This window comes from Phoxinus phoxinus, assembly GCF_949152265.1.
Source record: "Phoxinus phoxinus genome assembly, chromosome: 14".
In the NCBI taxonomy this organism is placed as follows: Eukaryota; Metazoa; Chordata; class Actinopteri; order Cypriniformes; family Leuciscidae; genus Phoxinus; species Phoxinus phoxinus.
The window spans coordinates 16,521,772-16,545,095 of record NC_136889.1 but is presented as its reverse complement, the minus strand read 5'-3'; the positions used below and the strand labels follow the sequence as shown (position 1 = coordinate 16,545,095).

The 23,324-nt window shown below is 36.8% G+C and overlaps 3 protein-coding genes and 1 long non-coding RNA gene across 5 annotated transcripts in view; 3 read left to right on the top strand and 1 right to left on the bottom strand.

The window, feature by feature from the left end:
- LOC307011015 overlaps window positions 1–22,423 on the bottom strand; it is a 25,176-nt gene extending 2,753 nt beyond the window's left edge. Inside the window, exons 1-3 of the long non-coding RNA XR_013800325.1 lie at window positions 22,290–22,423; window positions 12,047–12,123; window positions 6,573–6,658 (exon numbers count right to left, since the gene is read on the bottom strand). This is a non-coding gene — a long non-coding RNA (uncharacterized lncRNA). The remainder of the gene's footprint in view (window positions 1–6,572; window positions 6,659–12,046; window positions 12,124–22,289) is intronic.
- On the top strand, window positions 7,161–9,910 carry slc18a3a (solute carrier family 18 member 3a). Its single transcript, XM_079635329.1, has one exon. The coding sequence runs from the start codon at window positions 7,816–7,818 to the stop codon at window positions 9,355–9,357; it is 1,542 nt and encodes a 513-aa protein (XP_079491455.1). The 5' UTR covers window positions 7,161–7,815; the 3' UTR covers window positions 9,358–9,910.
- chata (choline O-acetyltransferase a) lies at window positions 10,685–19,431 on the top strand. Its single transcript, XM_079636247.1, has 15 exons — window positions 10,685–10,846; window positions 11,183–11,293; window positions 11,666–11,857; window positions 11,995–12,113; window positions 12,948–13,001; window positions 13,082–13,262; window positions 13,594–13,771; window positions 13,983–14,152; window positions 14,227–14,327; window positions 14,610–14,738; window positions 15,658–15,780; window positions 15,863–16,001; window positions 16,157–16,219; window positions 16,360–16,497; window positions 16,629–19,431. The coding sequence occupies exons 2-15, from the start codon at window positions 11,246–11,248 to the stop codon at window positions 16,905–16,907; spliced, it is 1,914 nt and encodes a 637-aa protein (XP_079492373.1). The 5' UTR covers window positions 10,685–10,846; window positions 11,183–11,245; the 3' UTR covers window positions 16,908–19,431.
- Window positions 21,858–23,324, top strand: part of cUnh10orf53 (chromosome Un C10orf53 homolog) — a 2,131-nt gene continuing 664 nt past the window's right edge. Inside the window, exons 1-3 of one of the 2 annotated variants that reach the window (XM_079636249.1) lie at window positions 21,858–22,035; window positions 22,180–22,299; window positions 22,390–22,436. In XM_079636249.1, coding sequence (XP_079492375.1) covers window positions 21,942–22,035; window positions 22,180–22,299; window positions 22,390–22,436 — 261 coding nt within the window. In that variant the 5' untranslated portion in view covers window positions 21,858–21,941. Of the gene's footprint in view, window positions 22,036–22,179; window positions 22,300–22,389; window positions 22,577–23,324 lie in introns of those variants that run through there. The other variant, XM_079636250.1, reaches the window with a different exon arrangement.

Below are 23,324 nucleotides of genomic sequence, written 5' to 3'. Positions count from 1 at the left end.
AACAATTAAATTATGTTGAATATTTCCGGGGTTCTCAGAAGCGGAAGTCGTCATAGTTGGGTAAACTTCTATAGTGGTGAATGGGAGATGACAACAAATATCATTTTTGTATTCCCATTTGCTCCAATATATATATATATCTATGATAAAAATCCATGATATAATTTCTGAGACTTTCCAAAAGAGAGGACAAATATTGATAGATTGATTACGGCAGTCAAAAGAGAGAATGACATGACATTTGCAGTTGTATTAAAAACGCAGTAGTGTAATTTATGTAATTCACTGCCAGGGTAATATAACACTAGCATTATAAATGTATATATATATATTTTTTTTTTAAATTAAAATATTGATAATATAATTATGTTGATAACTGCAGAAACATGTGGAAACGTGTCATCACAGTCTGTGAACAGGGTGTATACTGTAAACTATGACAATGTTCATTCCCAGAATTTAAAAAGCAATTAAATAGTATATTGGTCATTTGACATTTTTATTTCTGATATCTTGACATGGATCAGTTCACGCCACTTTTTTATTAAGTTGTATTTATTCCATTTAGTTGATTTTTTTTCTTTTTCTTTGAAGTCTTAATCACAAAAAGCACTGTTAATATAGCAGATGGCTCTAGCTTCTGCATTTATTAATATTTATATTAGATTACAGAATGAAAACATGTTGCATCCTTAAGTATAAACAGTTATTATTGTGAAACCATTTATTTCTTTTTTTTATTTATTAATATTTTAATAATCTAGCATTCAGAAATCCAGAAAACAATACTTTAATTAATGTTGGCCTACTTATCTGCATATCACTATGGGGGGGGGGTAAAAAAAAACACATATTTTTTTAATTATGATTTCAGTGTAAATAATGCTTTCAAAAATAAAATGACATTTTTAAAAACCTTATATCATTATTCCAGATGTCATCTGAAAATGTGGTGACTTCTATTTTTAAAAAAAGAAAGAAAAAAAAGCAATCAATTATTGGAGAAAGCAGCCAAGTCACAAATCTCATAGATTATGAATTTTGAAATTCCCCTGGTATTTGCAGTGGTTTAATAGAGGTAAACCAATGCATAACTCTGGCGTAAATATGGCATTTCACTGTCAAGACAGAATACGACCAGAGAAGTGCTTTTTTCCACACTTTTGAAATCTGTTTTCATACTTGGAATATTTGTAGCAGGCAGAAAGGAAAACAGTCCAAAAATATCAATCTCCTACTGTATGTATCAACATGAACGGTCCACAGCTTTGTGAAATCCAAGTGGAGATGATTTGAGAAAAAGGAATAATAAATAACACATGCAACGTCTCTTTTTGAGATACAAACAGTTCTCTCCAATTGTAATTTGTATCGGATTTATGACATGTAACACATACTGACAGCAAGAGTGTCGGAGCGGCTGCACTCCAGAGTAATCAGTCACAAGCTTACGATCAGATATCCAAAGGTTCAAGAGCAGGGTGAAAGGTCAGACCGGCTGCCAGAAGCCATGCATTTTTTATTTGATTAAAGAACATTTGAAGCAGATTATGCAATCATTGCGCAAATGTGCATGGGAAGCAGTCTGTCATATCAACTGAATTGTCAGTTCACGCTGGAAGCGTTTTCACAAACAGTGATACTCAATATAACATCAGTTAAAAAAACGATGAAAGCCAGATTCATTTGGCTCCAAACATATTGGGATATTAGGGATTTGTGCCACTGTATATTCATACACATTAAATAAAATGCGTGAACAATTAACAGTAGACATAAAAGTAAAACAAAAAAAAATTGGTGTTTTTTTTTTTTAAAGAAATTGTATTTTAAAGGATTATGGACAGTGTAATCTGGATTACTGATGTGTGCGTCATTGCTCTTTAGAGAGCGCTGTGTTCTCAGTCATTTAAAGCACTAAAGTCATTTTTAACTATAGTGTGGAATGAAAATGAATAAATACATAGCCTAACTTGTGTAGTAACTTGACCTGACTGGCAAAAACTGGATATCAAGAATGAATTAGCATTTAAATAATCCACTAACAGTGTTGGTTTAATATTTAGTATTTCTTCTTTATATTTTTATTGCACTTTTTCACAGATTAGAACTCAAAAACATCATCCATTCATTGAGAAAATAGATTTACACAAAATATATATATTTAAAAAAAACAGCTCAAAGAATACAAACTTCAATTACATTTGCTCACATTATGAATAATATACTCATCGTTAAAATCCAAACAACAAAATGTTTGTGACTCCAGGGTCCAGATCATTTAAAAATTGCCTTCCATATTTTGTGAATTAAAGTCTTGGAGTGGATGAGACGTGTGGTTCTTTTCACGGGGGGACTGCAAAAGTCATGATATTGAAAAGTATTCTAGCCACAGAGGTTAAATTATCACCACAGGCCCAGTGACAGTGACAAGGGGTCCAGTTCCAGGTTTATATTTGGAATATTTAGCATTTTATGAAGTATGTCTTTCCAATAATTCTGTATTAGACCACATGACCATAAACAGTGAGTCAGAGTACCTATTTTGGTCTTGCTTTTGAGACAAAAAGGGGAAAAGGAATAGTTAAAAGCATACATGATGTAAAATCTTCAATTGAATTGCTTTCTTACAATTGCAGACCAATATTGTTCTAGAATTTTCCCAAACTTTGTCCCGAATATCATCATCAATTGGAACAAACAACTCATAATTTCCCATAATTTCCGAATTTGTATCCGTGCCCATTTGATCACATAAAAATAAAATAAAAGACTAATTGATGCTTTCCCAGATGTTTGAAACAGTAATTTCTCAACTTGAGATATTTCAAGATTATCATCTAATGTTGTGCTGTTTTTAATAAAATGGCTAATTAGCAAAAATTCGGACTTTAGACATTTTATCCATAATTTGTTGAAATTAAATTTGGTTACCATCAGTAAATAAGTCTTTGTGCCTCACCACACCCCCGTGAACTGAAGTTTGCATCCATCATTTGGTTGAAATCTGGATTATTTCAAATTGGGGAGAATACCGAGGTGACCTGAGATCTACCCTCCAAACACCTGACTAAGTGTCATGCCCTGAGTGTGTTTAAAGCAATAGGATCAGCACAGCTTACTTTAATGGCTTTACAACTTTTAAAGATCAACAGGTCTTGTCATGGGTATTTGGACAAATTTGTTTCAATATCTAACCATAAAAATGAGACATATTTTGCTATCCAATCAGAAATATAGTATTTTTTAACCCTTAAATGCATGCATCAAGTCTTTGGGACTCGGGACTTCATTCACTTCCCTCCTCCTCATTCATTTTTTTTTTTAAGTTAGACATCAACCTTCTTAGTAGTACTGTTTTTCCATAAATGTTTTGTAAAACTCGTATAGGGTTGCTATCGACCCGAGGTGGGTTACTGTAAGGATATATTTTTCTGGAAAACAGTAATTGAATCTTTTGATGACTGAATAAGTGCAATTCAACTTTATTCCACAAGGTGGCAATGTCTGATACTCAATGATGAAGTGACGTTGCATTCATAGGTCCACCAGGCAGAAAACAAAAGAATAGGAAATATCATCAGCAAAACTTTAAATGACTCTGCAATGTCCTACAGAGCAAGAACTGAATACAATCGGATATTAGTGTCACTGTCACTTGATGGTGGATCCGGAGAAGAAGCTGTCAGCCATCAAAATACTGATTTTGAAGATGATACTTTTAAGAATATATTTTGAATCGCAAAAATGATCCATATGCTGAATGTATTGGGAAATGAGCTCTGACGAGGACAGTGATGATGGTATAACACATCTGCTCAAACTGAACCCTTCCAAGCACCAAAAGGTAACAAAATAATATGCTCCTGTAATTGTAATTATTAGTCTAATATCAGGAGAGTTTTATATTATCGCGACAGCTAGACATCCATCCATGTTAGATATAGATCCGGGTCGCTAAAGACCCAAATATGTAATAATGATTGGCGAAACATTCATGCATTTAAGGGTTAATATTTGGAATTGGCTTTTATTTTTTAGCCTATGTTTTAGAAATCTTATTTAATGCTTTTGTCATTTAAAATGTTTCTATAGCCTATAGCTTTCAATAATTTTAATTTCAGTTTTAGTCATTTTTGTACTTCAACTTAAACGAAAATAAGAAATGTTGTCTTGGCAACTATAACTGTATTAGTTTATGTTTTTCATCTAATATTTATATTTTAACTTTATTACAGAGCACAATTTTTTTATAATTTTAGTTAACTATAACAACACTGCCCAAGTCTTTTTTAACATGGAGAAATTAATGTTAAGTAAAAAAAAAGAGATAGTATACTGCTACAATTAGTCAATTATACTAATATCATTAATCATTTTAGCCACTACAATCTAATAGTGTAATAAAAGCAAATCAAAGAGAAGCCAGCCAGAGGAGAAATTAGTATAACTGAGCTGAATTTATTAAACAAATATTGAATTTGATATTTTATGAAGAATTAAGTGAAATTGAGCTTTGACTCTGAGGCCTTTGAGATTATGTATTTTGTATTAAACATTTCTAAAGTTTACGTCATGCTGACAAGAGGACGCTGAACACCTGGAGATTCCGAAGCAGAGATACTCAAAAATGATTATCAATTACTCTACATTTTTATGTCACATACTGTACAATAGGTGCCCAGACTGGTATTCAATGACTTTTAAATGTGAAACTGCCCCTCCATGTTTTTATATGTTAATTTAGGAAGAAACAGAGAGCTGATGATGTGTAACGATTTCTTAGCTTGGGGTAATTTTACAAGTGACTAGCTTGGCTGCTGTCTGAACCAGCCTCCATTAATGAAATTGTATTTTCTCAACAAGGTTACAGCTTAATCCTTCTGTTTATGATTCACTCAGGCACATGGATTTAACATTTTTTTTAATCATTTTACTTTGCATATTTCAATTTCACATGTTCACATGTGTAGCATGTTGGTGCGGATGACAAGAAGACATGGTTTGATGTCAAAAAATAGTATTGTCATCCTCTATATGTATGTAATAAACAACCATGAACACAAATTTACGTTCTGTATATCAAATAATTGGACTTGTTTCAGTATAGGATATGTTTTTAAAAAATGAACAACAAATGAAATTTGCTCAGAACGTGCCCACCAGATAAGCACAAATGTTGAAGAAGACTCAAGAAGAGGACATTACATGGTAAAAATCTTTCTAAAATCACAACTAAAGGGAAGTCTTCATGGGCTGTCAACAAAATAAAACAATCAGAGAAAATACTGTCCAAAAACTCAAATCAAAGATAGCCTTCAACTTTTTACTAAGCTTTCAAGCCTATTAAATGGGAGTTGAACCATGATTGCTTCAACTTAAACACAGACATCATGAATTAATACTTTTTTACCACAGCGGATTACATGGTGAACTTGTTTCTCATGATTTCAGATCAGATCGGAATGGAGTCCAGGCTGGAACAGCAAGAACATCTTTGATCCTCAGGGAACGAATCCAGTGAGGAGGAGAAGGACGGATTGGGGATATGACGTATGTGCTTCACGCCAGGCCAATGCCAGGAATTAAAACCATATTATTTCCAGTGAATGAATAGACTGCAAAGGCAGGCTGTAGAGTGGAGGATTAGCAGTGAAAAAGAGAGCGATAGGAAGACAGAAAGAACACATGAAAACAAAAGCTCCCAGTGGGAAACACACTATTTAAATGCACATTATGTAGTGCACTACACGCCATGAATAAATGCAGCACATCATGTGATGCAAAGGTTTATTATTATTCTTTATGTGTGTGGGTTTGTATACGATATATTTCCTGGTATTTGAGTAAAAAAAACGTACTTAATAAAAAACATAAATCAGCAGGAGAGTTTGGCAGATTATATTAAACAAATTTTTATGGCCTATATTTATAAAACACTGTTGGCTGTGGTTGCATGTATGCGCTACTATGGCCACCTTGTTGTAAAAGTTCAGTATAGCATTATTTAATTACTTAATTGTTGGTTTGTATGTTTGCTATGTTCTGCGCCAATTTTGTATTATGTCAAAATTTAGATAATATCCTTACTTATCACGCAAAAAGGGGATTAAGCATTCTTACATTATTATATTATAATTCTCTAACAAGAACAATATCTCCAGTAGCTCTTATAAGCTTTTTTGTTTGGTTGTTATGCTAGTCTGTCTGCGATTTCAAGTTAAGTCAATTAAAAATTAAATTTCTCTCAAAAGCCATCAAGCAACATTAATGAGTCTGTGATTAACTAAAAGACAGCATCATCCAGTCCAGATTCACTATTTTGCACACTAATCCAAGTTTGACCCGTTGCAGTACAACAAACAAACCACCAGATGGCACGAACACCCAATTATTGTTCTTCAGCAGGCAGAACACGCTATACTGAGTGTGCACAGCAGATGGCGTTACATCATCACTAAAATCACTGCTCATGTCCTACGTTAACTAGAGCAAATATTACACCCCTGTCAGTCAACAGCAAGGAAAAACGAATCTTTAAAAATGACAATGCTTATTCCTGTCACTACTACCTTGAAAGCTTCCGGACAAATCTTCACAGTTTACAGCAGATCAATCGTTGCTTTAAATGATGGGAGCTGTCCAGTCCGACGTGGTGCTGAAATTCAATAAATTGCGGAGATTACCGACACAGTGATTTTTATACAATATATATATATTAAGTGATAAAAAAAATGTTTGCTACTGTGTAAATAAATAAATAAATAGATGCTATTTCTCCTGCAAAAGTTATGTATTTCAGAAATGTTCGTTTTATGTTTACACAATGAGGTCCATAATCATAAAAAGCCTGTGATCAAACATCCCAGCAATTATTGCACTTAGGTGTAGGGGGGTAGATTACACATTATGTGTGTACATTTTCTTTTTCAACATTTTCTTTCTCCCTTTCTGCCGAACAGAAATCTAAAAACATATTTGAAATGAGAGGAATCACAGTCAAATAATAATACAACTTGTCTAATAAAGCACGGAGAAACTGTATTAGCATATAACTTTCCAAAGTCTGTTTATGAAAACAAACGCAAGCGTAGGCGGCGATCAATAACTTCTCAACGAGCGAGCGAGTGAATGAGTTAGTTCTCACTGAGCAACTTAAACAATACGGCATCTTTCTCGCAGTCAGCATATCTGCCGAGCTCGGTGACTTAAGGTTTGTGGTCCTAAGCAGTTATAGAAGCTCGCTCAATATTTGGAAGTTATAAAGCAAAGCACACCTTACTGGGTAGGGGCTTGACGTGTTAAATGAGCATAAAAGACCCAGCTGGTTGGGAAAGCACTTGAGGGGGTAGCAAACAGTGCGTCACATCCTTGGGAAAAAAGAGGAGCGATTCCAATGGAATCAACATGTAAGCGCATCTGCATTGGGTGGCATCAATAAGAAGACAGCTGAGGAGAAATCATGACATTGAGCTACAGGTGAATTCATCTACCCATGCTCATTCGGGCTCCGCGCGTCCTACAATGCCAGTGTAAATAAGGGGGAAAACAAGAAGGCGAATTTTTGACCTGACTGTGAGTTTTTGACTTGGCATCCTCAACCGAATACGATGAAACAACACTGCGTGACAGCAGTCGAGAGGGAGGAAATGCACGCGCAACGAAGGACTGCAAGGTAAAAGCAGGAAAAGTTGGTCCGCGCTCTGAGCCTTCACTATTCAAGGAGTGTTTGGACAACCCAATGTGCGAGGAGTTGTGGAAGAAAAGCACATTTTAGAAGAGAGTCTTTTGCTTAAACCAACCAAAGTGTGGATCATGGCTACGGAGGAATCGGGTGGCTTGGCGCAAACCGCCGCCGTTAAACTATCAGAGATGGGGGAAAAAACTAAACAGTTAGGAACTGCGATCCAGAACCCCGAGCGACAAAGAAGGATTATTCTAGTTATTGTATGTGTGGCACTTCTGCTAGACAATATGCTTTATATGGTCATCGTGCCAATTGTGCCAGATTATCTAGCGCGCTTAGAGAGCGAATCAGAGCAGGCGCATGTAACGGGTAATTCTTCAATCAACAGCACGCAAAACGAGAACTTTGACTTGCAGATCGGCGTGCTTTTCGCCTCAAAAGCCATTCTGCAGCTCCTTGTCAATCCTTTGACCGGAACTTTCATAGACCGAGTCGGCTATGACATCCCACTTTTAATTGGACTCAGTATCATGTTTGTCTCGACATGCATTTTTGCCTTCGCAGAGAACTACGCGACTCTGTTCGTCGCGCGCAGTCTGCAAGGGCTCGGCTCGGCGTTCGCAGACACTTCAGGAATTGCCATGATCGCCGACAAGTACACGGAGGAGCCAGAGAGAAGTCGCGCGCTGGGCATTGCCCTCGCGTTCATTTCGTTCGGAAGCCTGGCGGCGCCCCCGTTCGGAGGGGTACTGTACGAGTTCGCTGGCAAACGCGTCCCGTTCATTGTGCTCGCCTGTATATGTTTGGCAGATGGTATACTATGCCTGACTGTCCTCAAGCCCTTTTCCAGTAGGACTAGAGAGAATATGCCGGTTGGCCCCCCGATTTACAAACTAATGATTGATCCCTATATAGCAGTTGTGGCAGGAGCTTTGACCACATGTAACATCCCCCTTGCTTTTCTGGAGCCCACCATTGCTAACTGGATGGAGGGGACCATGGATTCATCCCAGTGGGAGATTGGGCTCACCTGGCTACCTGCCTTTTTCCCTCACATTTTAGGTGTTTATATCACTGTCAAGCTGGCAGCACAGTATCCACATTTGCAGTGGTTCTATGGGGCACTTGGCATGGTTATCATTGGTGCCAGCTCTTGTATTGTGCCGGCTTGCAAAAACTTCGAGCAGCTGATAATCCCCCTGTGTGGCATTTGTTTCGGTATTGCACTGGTAGACACAGCTTTATTACCCACACTTGCTTTTCTCGTAGATGTCCGTCACGTGTCTGTGTATGGTAGTGTATACGCAATTGCAGACATCTCCTACTGCGTTGCCTACGCGCTGGGCCCCATCGTGGCCGGTAAAATAGTGCACGATCTAGGGTTTGTGCAACTCAATCTGGGCATGGGTCTGGCGAACGTACTTTACGCACCAGCCCTGATTTTCCTGCGCAACGTGTGCTATATGAAACCATCACACTCTGAGAGAAACATGTTACTGGAGGAGGGAGCCACAGGTCTGTACGACACGATTAAGATGGAGGAACGCCAAAGAAAGAAGCACGGCTACAGTTCAGCCGGTAACTGTGTGCCCATCGACGAGAACGGGACATTTGCTGGACAATCAAAGTCATTCTCTGAAGAAGAGACGTCTGAGCTAGAATACATATAGTCTGAGTCGTCTGTCCTTGGTCATATGTTACAATCCTGTTAAAACCTCTGCTGAATATAAATGTTTTTCATTCACTCATTTACATGTTACTCATTGTCCTGAGGAAAACTATTGGTGAACTGCATACAATCTTAAAATAATTTAGGCTACTCAATTTACTGAAATAATGAGCTCAATATTTTTTTCTTCAATATAAGAAATGTAAAAAACATATATATATTTCACTGTTTAGTATTCCGCTGTATTAAGTTTATTATTCAGGGATATAAATATGGTGCAAACATATTAAATATGAAGACGCGTGTGTACGTATTAAATGGGCCTTCGTTGAAGTTATTCCGCCGAATTTGTGCTGTTACAAATAATATGCAAAATTTCACCTGACACCTTCATAGAAAAAAATGATGGAACTGGTGTGAATCCTGCCTTTTCAGTGTCTGTTTCAAGTATTAAATGTTTAGGGTGTATTTCTGGAATGCGTTACTGTATATTATGGAATATAATGGTGTACATATGTGCATATCAAATGTACATAATTAAAAGAAAATCTGTGAAACGCCTTGTTGTGCGCCGTGTGTCTGTGACTGACTTCCATCATGCATCTACACGATCAAGCTTTAAAGATATACATTTCTACATATCTACATCGAAATTTGAATTGATTTCGTTTTGGTTTAGGCTACATTTTTTCTCACAAAAGACAATGATTCATTAGTGACAGAAAACAAAACAAAATATTCGAAATAAATGGAGTCAATACATTTGCGTATTTTTTTGTGCAGTAAAAAGCAAAAAATAGGCTACGACAAAGAAACGAAAATATACATATGCTGACATAACACGCATGAACAAGACATCATTATAGATAGGCTATCTACTACATCATATATATGCTATAATGAAAAGGTTGGGTTTAAAAAAAAAAAATCTGTCCATTCTTTCCACACCCAAAATTGATTCATAAATGTAAAGCGATTAACCAAAATAGACGTTTATGGGGGTTTCTGTACAACGATGTTTTTTTTTGCAAAACAGACGTAAATCGAATCTATTTATTTAAAAGAAGAAGAAAAAAACAATTGCTCATGGTGCAAGGTCTATAACAAGACTTTCCTCTTTTCGTTTTAATTAAACTATCGAGCGCGTTCGCGTACGGACATTTTTTCTTCTGCGAGATTTGGAAAGGTGGTCATAAATTTGTTTCAAGGACTTAACTTAAAGTGAGTGTGAGGTGGGCTGGCAGATGCGGCATCGAGCGAATGGAGTTGAGTGGGAGGAGTCTGAGAAAGGTACCGCTCCTTCAGCATCTTTCCTGAGGAGCATCCTAAGAGGCTCCCGACTTGCAATGAATGGGACGCAAGTATGCCGCCTGAAACAAGTTAACAGTCAACATCAACGGCACTTTCCTCTTAATAAAACACGTCGGGACTATGCATCTGGATAAACCCTTTGAGACACCTGAGGAATCCATAAAGAGTGAGACATTTTGGTGAGTACTTTTTAAATTGACACTTTTGAGATTGTAGAAGAACGTTTATGCTTACAGCCTCCTCCTCAAACAAGGACCAAAGAGCTAAAAAGCTATAAAAAAAAATGTTTTACTTAATTTACATTCACAATCTCTATTCTATGTATTTAATTTTAAAATTCTAATTAATTCTGAATAATTTAAGGTTGCTAATAGCTTTGTCTAATCGATGTGGCTGATGATTAAAAAAAAACAGATAGCAGTTTTTAGTTATTTTATGGATAGTTATATTTATAAAATGAAATTTAATACTATTTACAATGCAAGCCGTCTCTCATAGCTGTATATCTGTTCCAGAGGGAACTGGGAAAAGTGTCAGTGGATTTTCATCTTTCTTCATTTAATTCTTCAACTTTGAGGATGCCGGTTTTGAAAAGGGAACAAGCAAGAGACACGGGAGATGCAAGTGTAAGCAAAATACTAATATATCTCTAAAATGTTTGCATTATGTGGCTGAACTAAATGTCTTTCAAACATTCTCTTTTAACTTTAAAAACAGACATGGAAGTCTACAATATTGATAAAACACAAATTACCATGTTGTTTTTTACATGCCATCATAGCAGACGTGATCTTGTACATAGGGCAAAATCATTTAAATATAATACTTGTCAGGGATCACTTGGAGCATAAAAGATTTACTAGGACTCTATCAAGGCTAATTAGACAGAGACTCATTAGCTTGAGAACAAATACCATAAGATTAAGCAGAAGCTGTCCCTGGAGCTAAAATATAAATGAATGAATCGCAATAAAGCTCTGATCATGATCTCAATTTAGGGCCTTCCGAAGCTCCCGGTGCCCCCTTTGCAGCAAACCCTGGACATGTACCTGAAGTGCACGAGTCACCTCATACCAGAGGAGCAGTCCCGAAAGACCAAGGCTATTGTAGAGAAATTTGGAGCACCTGGTGGGATGGGAGAATTTCTTCAGAAAAAGCTAATGGAGAGAAGCGACCATAAGGCTAATTGGGTATGGACTGCACTGTCTGCTAAGAAAAAAAGTGACTTTGCTGTAAACAACTTTGCTTTTAATGTGCAGGGACATTCTGTTCAATATTGTTTAAAAGTGATTTATTTGCTCATACTCTCTCTTGATCATTGTCTAAGGTGAATGACTACTGGCTCGAAGACATGTATTTGAGCAACAGATTAGCACTACCTGTCAACTCCAGTCCTGTTATGGTCTTTCCTAAGCAGAACTTCAAGGGTCAAAGCGACGTCCTCAGGTACAGGACTCTGGGGATACAGCAGAGGCGATGTTTATTCCTTTAAACTGAGATGACAATGAACTCACTGCATGTCATCATTGATATTAGTTTATTTAAATGGAAATGCAATGTCTACATAAGTTAAGGATACTGTATATGCATTAGGATTGTGCAAAGCTGTCAGGTCTGTAAACTGCATGATCTCATCCGCTAACTGTGGAGCTCCATATGGCTGTGTAATTGAGGGGCTCATTAACTAAAATTTGATTTCTCATTCAGCATAGTTTAATCTACAGATTAGTAAGTGTGTAAACAAAGTGTACCTTCCACCCTTACTTGGTGTTGATTTCAGTCCTACAATGGACGTCCGAGGGAAAAAATATATCATATATTGTTTTATTGATTACTTCTACATTTTGTATTAAAATGTATATAAGTAGTTTCATAATGGTAAGTCAAAGTCTAACTAGTCTCTTACTTAAGAGAATATAAAATGAAACCAATGATTTTGTTAAACCCAGATTGGATCAAGTGCTATTTTAAAACCTAATTAAACAATTGCATTGCCACACACACACACACACACACACACACACACACACACACACACACACACACACACACACACGGTCAGATTTTAGGGTTGGTCATATTTTATTAACTTTTTTTTTTAAAGAAAGTACTTATTTTATTCAGTTAGGATGCAATGATCAATAAAAAAATTATTGCATTTTTGATCAAGTAAATGCAGTCTTAGAGTGAGCATTACATACTTCTTTACAAAATAATATATATATATGTTTTTTTAAATGGTAGTTTATTTATAAACTCTTGCTTATTTTTTCTCAACAGATTTGCTGCCCATCTCATTTCTGGCGTATTGGAGTATAAATCTCTTATTGATGGGTAAGTTTGACTCCTTGTTTTCACATGTAATCACATTAACTTAGTATTGTGAACATGAAGGTATGCTGTATTTATTGCAGACGTGCTCTCCCTGTAGACTACGCTCGCGGGCAGCTGGCTGGGACGGCCCTGTGTATGGATCAGTACAACAAGGTCTTCACCTCCTACCGTCTGCCAGGGCCAAAAACTGACACTTTAGTGGCTCAGAAGAGTATGGTTATGCCTGAGCCCGAACATATAATAGTGGCTTGTAAGAATCAGGTAGGAATTGCTTCACCTGCACAGTAATAAAAAATAAAAAGTTTAAGTTTAGTCAACTTGAAATGTGAAATTGTACTAAGTGACAACTTGGATATTTGAGTTGACTAAACTAAACTTTTTAGGGCAGAACAAACACTTACTTTTTTAAGGTAAAACAACCACTTTTTTACAGTGTGGTACTAAATCTAATTCTGATAGTTATGTTTCTTTTTTATATAGTTATGCTTTTCTTTCTAATTATGTTGAAGTTTCATTCAAAAAGTCATAAGCAATCTGTAAAGTCACAGATTTGATGCTGTTTTCTGCCAAACCATGCTATATGTGTTTGCAGTTTTTTGTTCTCGACGTGGTGATAAACTTTCGTCGACTGAATGAAAAAGACCTTTACACCCAGCTGGAGCGAATCAGAAAGATGGCAGACATTGAAGAGGAGCGTCTGCCTCCTATCGGTCTGCTCACATCAGATGGCAGAACACCGTGGGCTGAGGCTCGCAGCGTACTGATCAAAGGTCAGACATCATTTATCCTCAACTATACAAGCTGTATCTTTACTAGACCTGCAATTTGACATCCAAATATGAAGAAACAAAACAACCTGTGAGAGCTGCTTTTCCAGATAAACTCAACTACAAAAAAATTCCCCTGATAAAACAAGAAATTCTTTACAGGTTAATGGAATTCACACACATATAAAATGTAATATTTCTCAACCGGGTGCAGATTCTACCAACAGGGACTCTCTAGACGTGATTGAACGCTGTCTGTGTCTGGTGTGTTTGGATGAGCCCTCTGGCATTGAGCTGACTGATACCAACCGAGCTTCGCTGATGCTCCACGGAGGGGGCACGGACAAAAACGGGGGCAACCGCTGGTACGACAAGCCCATGCAGGTAAAAAACCCACAGTTGGATCTAAATTGACCAAGAAGATAAATTCTAAAATTAAACTACTGTAATGATTTCAGTTTGTGATAGGTGCAGATGGATGCTGCGGCGTTGTATGTGAACACTCCCCTTTTGAGGGAATAGTGCTCGTGCAATGTACAGAGTATCTACTGAGATACATGTAAGCCAAAATATTGTTTTATTTATAGAATTTAATTTCAAAGTAACTCTTTGATTATCCACAATGCACTGCTGGTCTGGCAAATTCAATGAATACATTCACTTCTGAAGGAATCTGAAATATCCTTTTGCTTATTCTCGCTAGCACAGTAGATGCATTTATGTTTTTGCCAAAGACTCTGAACTCTAATGAGACGACTTGAGATATATGCACACACAGTTTGAGAATAGCAGCTATAGTGAAGACGCAATGTGATGGACTGTAAGACTGTTTCTCTCACAGGAGGGGAAGTCCTTCTAAGCTGGTGAGAGCGGCCAGCATGAGCGAGCTTCCTGCCCCAAGACGACTGCGCTGGAAATGCTCACCAGATATCCAAACGTTCCTCACAGCCTCAGCAGATAAATTACAGAAGTAAGTCAATAAAACAGGTAATACACCAGGGTAGTAAGTTCTATACAATCTAACAGATACCATTCTGATAGCTTGCAATTGATTAATTACACTAAACTTTGTTTATCCTATTAAAGCTCCATCCAATTATACTACACTGTAAAAAAAAGTTCCCGCCTTAAATTTTTAAGTACAATCAACTTGTCATTTCAACTTAAATTACATTACATTTACTTAAAAAAATTGTTGAATCTTGTATAACTTTTCAAATGAAAGTTGAAAAGTGCTTAACTTATTTTGATGAGTTATCGATCATATCATTTTTTACAGTGTAGAAAAGACCTCAAATTTAATTATTCCCGAGAATCACGGGCATTTTGAACGTGATTTAGTTTATATAATTTCACGTATATATAAATAATTTTAAATAAAATTCAAATAGACAAATAAAATGGTGTAAAATACAAGAAAGGTGTTAGCATCTTTTGGGTTTCTTACTCTATTGTTTAAAAGTATGGGGTCAGTAAGATTTTTAGTTTGAAAGGAATTAATGCATTTATTTAGGATGCATTAAATTGATCGAAATTGACAGTATACATTTATAATGTTAGAAAGATTTCTATTTCAAATAAAGTAAATGCTGTTCTTTTGTTGTTGTTGCTTTACTGTTTACACAGAAATTGTAAGCAGCACAACTGTTTTCTACATTGATAATAAGAATCACAAAAATCACACAAAATCAGCATATTAGAATTATTTCAGAAGGATCATCAGACAGAGACACTGAAGACTGCATTATAGCTGCTGAAAATTTAGCTTTGCCCTCACAGTAATAAATTAGACAACTTTTCAATAATATTTCACAATATTACAGTTTTTTTTATCAAATAAATACAGCCTTGGTGAGCATAAGAGACTTTCAAACTGTTAATTCCAACAGACTTGCGAAAAATCTGGACATGAATGTCAACAAATTCACTGGATATGGCAAAGAGTTCATCAAGAGACAGAAAATGAGCCCTGATGCTTATGTTCAAGTTGCCCTCCAGTTTGCATTTTACAGGTCAGTCTTCTCTATAATTGAAGATATATTAGTACTACAATAGAATGAAGATTTAGTTTTTTCCCCCTTCTTTTGCGTTCAGATGCCATGGACGTCTAGTGCCCACCTATGAAAGTGCATCAATACGCCGCTTTCAAGAGGGACGAGTTGACAACATTCGCTCCTCCACACCTGAGGCCTTAGCATTTGTGAAAGCTATGGCCAATAGCTCCAAAATCACTGTATGTAATTTAGTTTGTTTACAATGCACTTCATTCAAACTGCCCTGCTGCATGTCAAGCAAATGGCAACTCATTTGTAGAAAATGCAGTGTGGATTGTCAAAACAGGATCAGCTTAGGAAGGAATAATAACCCCTGCTTCCTTTATTTATTTAGGATGCTGAGAAAATGGAGATGCTTAGGACTGCCATTAAAGCCCAAACTAATTATACAATTCTAGTAAGTGAAACGGACAGCTGAATTTGAATTACACAATCTGTCAGTTAGTCATGACTCATGTTTAACTGTCATTATCAAACTGTGATTGTCATACTGTCTGCTCTCCAATAAAATATTGCTTTTCCACTATTTGGAAACAGGCAATCACTGGGATGGCAATAGACAATCACTTGCTGGGGCTGCGAGAGATTGCCAAGGAGCTAAAACTGGAAAAGCCAGAGCTGTTTTCTGACGCAACCTATGCCACCAGCATCCAGTTCATTCTCTCGACAAGCCAGGTTCACTTTGAAATAATGAGAAATAGACCTAAAAAACGGATTTGTTATTCATAGTGCGCATGTACTGTAGCTTCATGTTAGCACTAGATCACCAATCTCTTTAGTTCAAAAAATGTCTTGTCTTTGCATAGGTTCCTACCACTGAGGAGATGTTCTGCTGCTATGGTCCTGTTGTCCCTAACGGCTATGGAGTCTGCTACAATCCTCAGATGGACCACATCCTCTTCTGCGTGTCAAGCTTCCGTGACAGTGCTGAGACCTGCTCAGATTTGTTTGTGAAGACTCTTGAGGGATGCCTGAAGGAAATGCAAGATCTGTGCCGAAAATGCAACGCTGAAGCTAAACCAGCTGATTCCACAGAAAGGAGGGAGGGAACTCCCAAGGTAATGAAGAATGGAAACAAATCATAGCCAGAAGCTACTATGTTCAAATCGCATGGAAGATGCAGGAAGTAACCACTGTGACATGTGCAAAGAGTGAACATTTCGGGAGAAAATCATAGGCTTAAAAATATAGCAAGGCTTATAGACTGATTTAGTGTATACTTTTGATATGCAAAAGAGTCAAAGTAGGCTTTCCTCTTCTGGAATTTCCTCTATATTGCCAAATATAATGACCAACAGAAGCGGCATAGATATTCTATGGAGATGTAGTCGCTTGAAAATAGTAACAAGTAGATCTATTTAGGTGTTTTGCATTATTTGGCCTATGAGAATATACAGATTCAAAAAGCAGATGAAGCTCAGATTTACAGTAGCCCCTGCCTTCTAAATATGAACTAGCTGAGGTCGGTCTCTAAGAATCATACACAGTTTTTTAGTCTGTCAAAGGGCAAGCTCACACTACAGGACTGAATTGCTGTGGTGCTCACTTACACTTACAAGGTTTCTTGTCATTTGTCGTCATACTGACTAGTAGTGCATAGTGCATAGTACTATGAGCACTACTAGTCAGGATGTACTACATAGTAGCACTACACAACACAACCCTGACGAGGTGCACAAACTACAAGACATTTTGTCAAGAGACAGTCAGACGAACAGCAGAACAACGTTTTCTCGCATAAATTCACGAGTGATGAATATAAGTGATTACGAGATTTTCCTGTTTATACCATCTGCACTGTGATTGGTTGGACTAGTTTCAATTTGTAATTGGATTGCACACACTACAAGATCACGTGGCGATAACATAAAACTGGTTTGAAAATAGCGCACAGAGTGGTTCGAGCTTAACTAGCACCCATTTGGCCGAGATCCAGGGGTTTTGTCGCAGACCTTGGAAATCTGCTTGCGACAGCAAATTCCAGCCAAAAGCTGTGTAGTGTGAGCTTGCCTTAAGAGTATATTATAGTTGTCAATATCAAAGGCAGCATTAAAGGGATAGTCCACCCAAAAATGAAAGTTCAGTAATCATTTACCCATCATCGCATTGTTCCTAGTCTGTACTACTTTCTTTCTTCTGTGGAACACAAGATAGATAGAAGATATTTTGAATGCTGTTAATCCCCAAAACAACATTGACTTGGTGCTTGCCGTCGGAAACAGACTGGAATTTTTAAACTAGTTGCTTGACATTCTATATGATGCTGCCTTTGAGATCATGGACAGTAGGTTTGCCTGTTTAGTATGCATATAAAAATGAATAGCCTATAGCCGTTTACAATCTATACCAGTTTTTTAATAATCATGTCAGAGTCACCATACCTTATGGTTAGTGATGCCGTCAAGATACAGTACTCTGAATGACGACTCTGTGGAAAAGGACCAGAAGCTGCTATTTAACTTTATCTTTGAGTCTCACATTCACATTTATTTTATTTCCAATCAAAGATATATCTGTTAAAAAAATAAAAAATAAAGTATATAGCAAAGTCTATTTTGGGTCTGCAGTATACAAACAAAATGTCAGGACCAGGCATTATAATATATAATATATGGTATTATAGCTTTAAAGTGTGCTGTGTTTTAAGTGTTCTATAAATTGAATTCTCAATGGGCCATATTCTGAAATGCAGTCTGAGCTCTTAAAAACAAGCAGTGTGCAATAAATGTTTAAAGAATATCATCCATTGCGAACAATGAACATTGTTATAATTCTATTCTGTGGGGTTGTTATGATTTCCAATGCAATAACAGTAACAGGGATTTTTGATTTCCAATGCAATAGCAGGAATGAATAGTGTATTACAGTGAAAAAAAGCTTCCTTTTTAAGTACAATCATTGTATATGTGACAATGTGCTTATGTTAAGTCTGAATATGACAATGACAAGTTGCACAGTAGGTCTATACAGTATATCTAAACAAAAAGGAATAATATTTGATGTTTGTCTAATGTACACAGATAAAGACTAAGTGAAAATATGTTTTATATTGTGAAATAATTCCGTTAAACACTGTGTTTTTTAAATGTGCGTAATTTGAATATCCTACGTGTTGAACCAGTCATGATAGTATATGTAAAGTAGATGTAAAAAAAAAAAACTAAACTAAAACAGTGATGCCTTGAGAAATGTATTTTAGCACTTTATAACTAGATCAACTATGTACTGTAGTAAAATAGCTACGCTGAAATGGACTAATAAACCACTCAATCATGTTATACTAGATTATAGAGAATTATACTGCATATATAGAGAAATTATAGCCTTAGTATCGGTAATAAAATATGTTAGTTGCACACCTTGACCTTATGTTGAGCATGAATACATGAGGATGAGGAAACATGAAGAATACAGTACATTAGGGAAACAGCAAATATGTGAAAGTGAATATGTAACAGAATGTATTTTGTTAAACTGGTGGTGGAGTGCTTAAACTGTGATATTCTTTAACTCTGGGATATTTATTTTTCTATGTTAGAGTTCTCAAAAGATAAATGGTCTATTTATCAATATCACTGTATTCTAATGATGCTATAAAATATACTAATCAAAACCAATGATGTGTGCACTGAGTATTTCATACCACCAAGTGTGAATGAAATGTATAGTTTATTCTGGCACAGGTTTTTTTTTTACCACACCACAACATAAAACATATTCTACATTTCACATTACATCAAGACATGCAAACTGCAATGATTTGGGCCAAGTACATTAAAATTCATAATAGAAAGGGGTTTTATGTAGCAACCTGTTCTGTTAAGACTGAACATTTCAGAATGTCACATCAGACTCCAAAGACAAACCTAAAATAACTTGTAATTCTGAAGAGGAACTAGATTATTTTTTAATAGAAGAACAATGCAATAATAATTTTGAGATTACCAATGGAAACAATATTGGGCTTATATATAATGTAACACTTCAAACAAAAAGGAATAGCATTTAAAATATTCCTAAATTAAATGTAATATTTAATACCAACTTGATACACTAAACGTGTTTCACCCATCATAGTTCTAAACTCGCTTTTAACCCAGAGTAATGGAACGTTTCACACTTGTAATTTTGAAGTGGGGTAACACCGCTTTTTACCCGTGGTTATTAAACCCTGCTCTGAACTCTGCAAAACCAACCTGATCTCACAGCAATTTGTACTTATTTTACGAGGTGGCTAATTCAATATCTTGATCGAATATAGAGTTTTGTTAATCATCCATATTTTACGAGTTGCCAAATTGGTATGAATTCTTAAGTATAACCTCCCCCTGACCCCACCCCTACACCTACCCATCACTGGGGTTTAGACAAATCGTACGAATTTGTACGAGTGAGGTCTTATGAATTTGTATGAATTAGCCACCTTGTACTCTGTCGCACGAATTGGTCCTTAGATAGCTTTGAAAACTTGTACAATGTGAAACGGTGAGGTGATAGAATGCAACCGACAACCAATCGAACGCTTCATATTTACGGACTGCCACGGAAACACACATAAACAGTAGTTTTAGCATTTGAGGGGTGGGTATGAGGTTAAAATTGCTGCATTATTCCATAAATAGATTTAGATTCACAGATAAATGTAAAGAGATTCACAAAAATGAATAACCTAAAATTCACAAATAAATAAAATGAGATCAAAATAAGTTTTATGCCACAAACACTCCTGGTATACCTGCCATTCATTTGTGAATATAGCTTCTTGTGCATTTGTAGATCCCTGCACACATTTGTGGATTTTAAAACACTTCTAGTGTCAAGACGTGCAGACAAATCCACAAATAAGTGAACTCCAATAAGAGAACGCTTCATTCAAACTGAGCTGAAAACACCCCGTTTACAAAATATTATTGAGTTTAGGGCTTCCATCAGGATCAGTGAATCAGGATAAACTCAGGCTTATACACAAATTATGATCATTCACAGATCCCGAGCATCATGATCAGTAACACCCTCTCTCTACACCAGACGCAAGCAGCGTGACACGATGATTCATCGACAGTTAATGGTTGTAATGTGCTGTGATTGTTTAGCTAGCGTTCCGGAAATATCCAGCCCCTCCATAACCGTGAGTTTTTCTTTAATGTAAATTATCATTTTCATTGCATGATTTATAAACACCCACCAGTTTGAAAACACCCACAAATTTAGAAATGCCCACTTTTGTTCCACAGAGACCCCATACTCTAGTCAAATGAGACCACAGACCAGCTCCTGCTCTCTGGCGCTCTAAGCGGGTGGAGGGATAGAGTTGTGGTTAGGGTGTGGTTGGATATTCTAGCTCCACCCATTAGGGCCAAATTACATTCTCTCCTAACTGGAGCTACATGCAAGCACCACCCATTTGCTCTGAAGTGAGCAGCTTGTCCGGGACCGGGGGGAGGGGCCCAAGGTCGGAATTTGGCCCGAACCCAGAGTAGTACTCATTATTTAAATGAGGACCTACCATTGTGACTTAAGATCTGGAAAAATCGTGTTGTAGTCCACATGAGTTGTTAATTGTAGTTCTTGAAAAGGAGGTTCTGTTAAGTAAATGTCCCTTTGGAGTGGACTTTGAGCTTTGTAACCTTACAGGTCTTTGTTATGCTCAAACAGCAATTACACACTTACTTAAGTTGAAAAAGCATATTAGGGAAAAACGTGATAGTAGGCTACAGTCGGCAATATGAGGTTGTTGTGAGATCCTAAACAGGTCGCGTGTGTGCTGCGTTCGTCCAAAAGGACACCTACACTGCAGTGCAAATATGCATTGCAAATACGAAAGTTAACCCGGGGTTAAAATATACGTTAGCTAATGAATATCTAGTATGATTGTTTACCCCAAGTAAATTTCGAGCAGTGTGAAACGTGAATCAAGATAACATTGCATTTACCCGGTGTTTATAAAGACCCAGGGTTAAATATGTGAAAAGCCCTTTGTGTCTCTGCTTCCAGTGATTTGTTTGCTTGTTTCAGTGCTCCCACTGGTTACTATGGAGAGCAGTACACACAAACACAGTTCTGAGAACAGCCTTGCCTTGTGGTGGCTAACGAATAGATTTTAATAGTCATTTATAATTATGCCTACTAATTCAGTGGTAACAGTCCGGTATGGCCCATATGAGTCGTGTGGTATTGTAGAGCACAAAACATTTCGCCTGGACGGTTTACAAGGTAGGCTAATCCTTAGGTTTGTCAAGCTTCATTCTGTGTTACATTTTTAAAACGGATGTACTGAGTTGACCGCTTGCAGTAGCCTAACAATAGTACTATTGTAATTATTGTAAACTATGGTTACTTATTTGCTTTTCCCCCTAGCTGTCCTAAAAGACGACGGTCACCAGTGTGTCCTCGAGAAAACAGATGACTGGAATATATTAGAGCTCATTGTCAATGGAGAGTGCGTCTACACGTGCAACATTACTGACCTTGAGTTTGGTAAATTGCGTCAGCATTTATAAATCTGCTTTCTGGAAGATAATGCGATGCTCATCATGAAGTGTTTTTTTTACTCCTCTTTGCTCATAGGGGGTGATGGACGACTTGATGCGCGGTGCCTGGAGGCCATTGACGCAGTAAGGAACGCGTATTGAACGACACGCCACGTACTAGGCCTACTAAGCTGTGCGAAAAAGTGGAACAGTATACTTCGTTCTTACTGATACTGACAGTCTACTTTTACAAAGTGGCGATGAATGGAATAGCTCAGGCCTACTAGCGCATTAAACTGTGTACTGCACATTATATTAGTAATATTCCACTATTAAACAGTAAACAAACAGTAGTTTGCTACATAGTCAAAGTACCCTTTTTTCTATTTTCTTTTGACTATTTTTCACGATATTAAGTCTGCATTGTTGTACACTGCTCATTTGAGCAAATTAGCATATTGTGCACAATACAGTTAGCCTACTTACTATATAACGCAGCAATTGTGGTATATTATTCAAAACAGTCATTAAATCGAGTGAGTCAAGTAGACATATTTTTTTGTCATGTATGTTATGAGTCCACTAATGGTGTCCTGCTGTATAAAGGCAGCTCACTGCCTGTGGAGAGACCTCGTATGTATGTCCACACAGGTATATGATAAATGATAAAAAACCAAGCAAGCATCCATCGTTTGTCAGTGACACGCAGTTTATTGCATTATTGCTGTGAAACGTCTATCATTCATCACAATCTATCACAGTGAATTACATTTATGATCTTTTTCCCCTATGAGGAATGTCCGGTATCTATAATATATATATATAATTTTAAAAAATTACCCTTTAAACATTTGCATTATATTCACTTTTGCAAGTGTCTATCGCATGAATTACCTACAGCACAGATTCAAGTAAAATCCAGTTTACTGTTTTGTCCAGCTTGAGTGACAAGGAGCAGCCATAGTGTTTAAGCAGCCATAGAATGAACAATAGTACAAGTTTTAGTATAGCTAAATTACACTACAAAAGCAG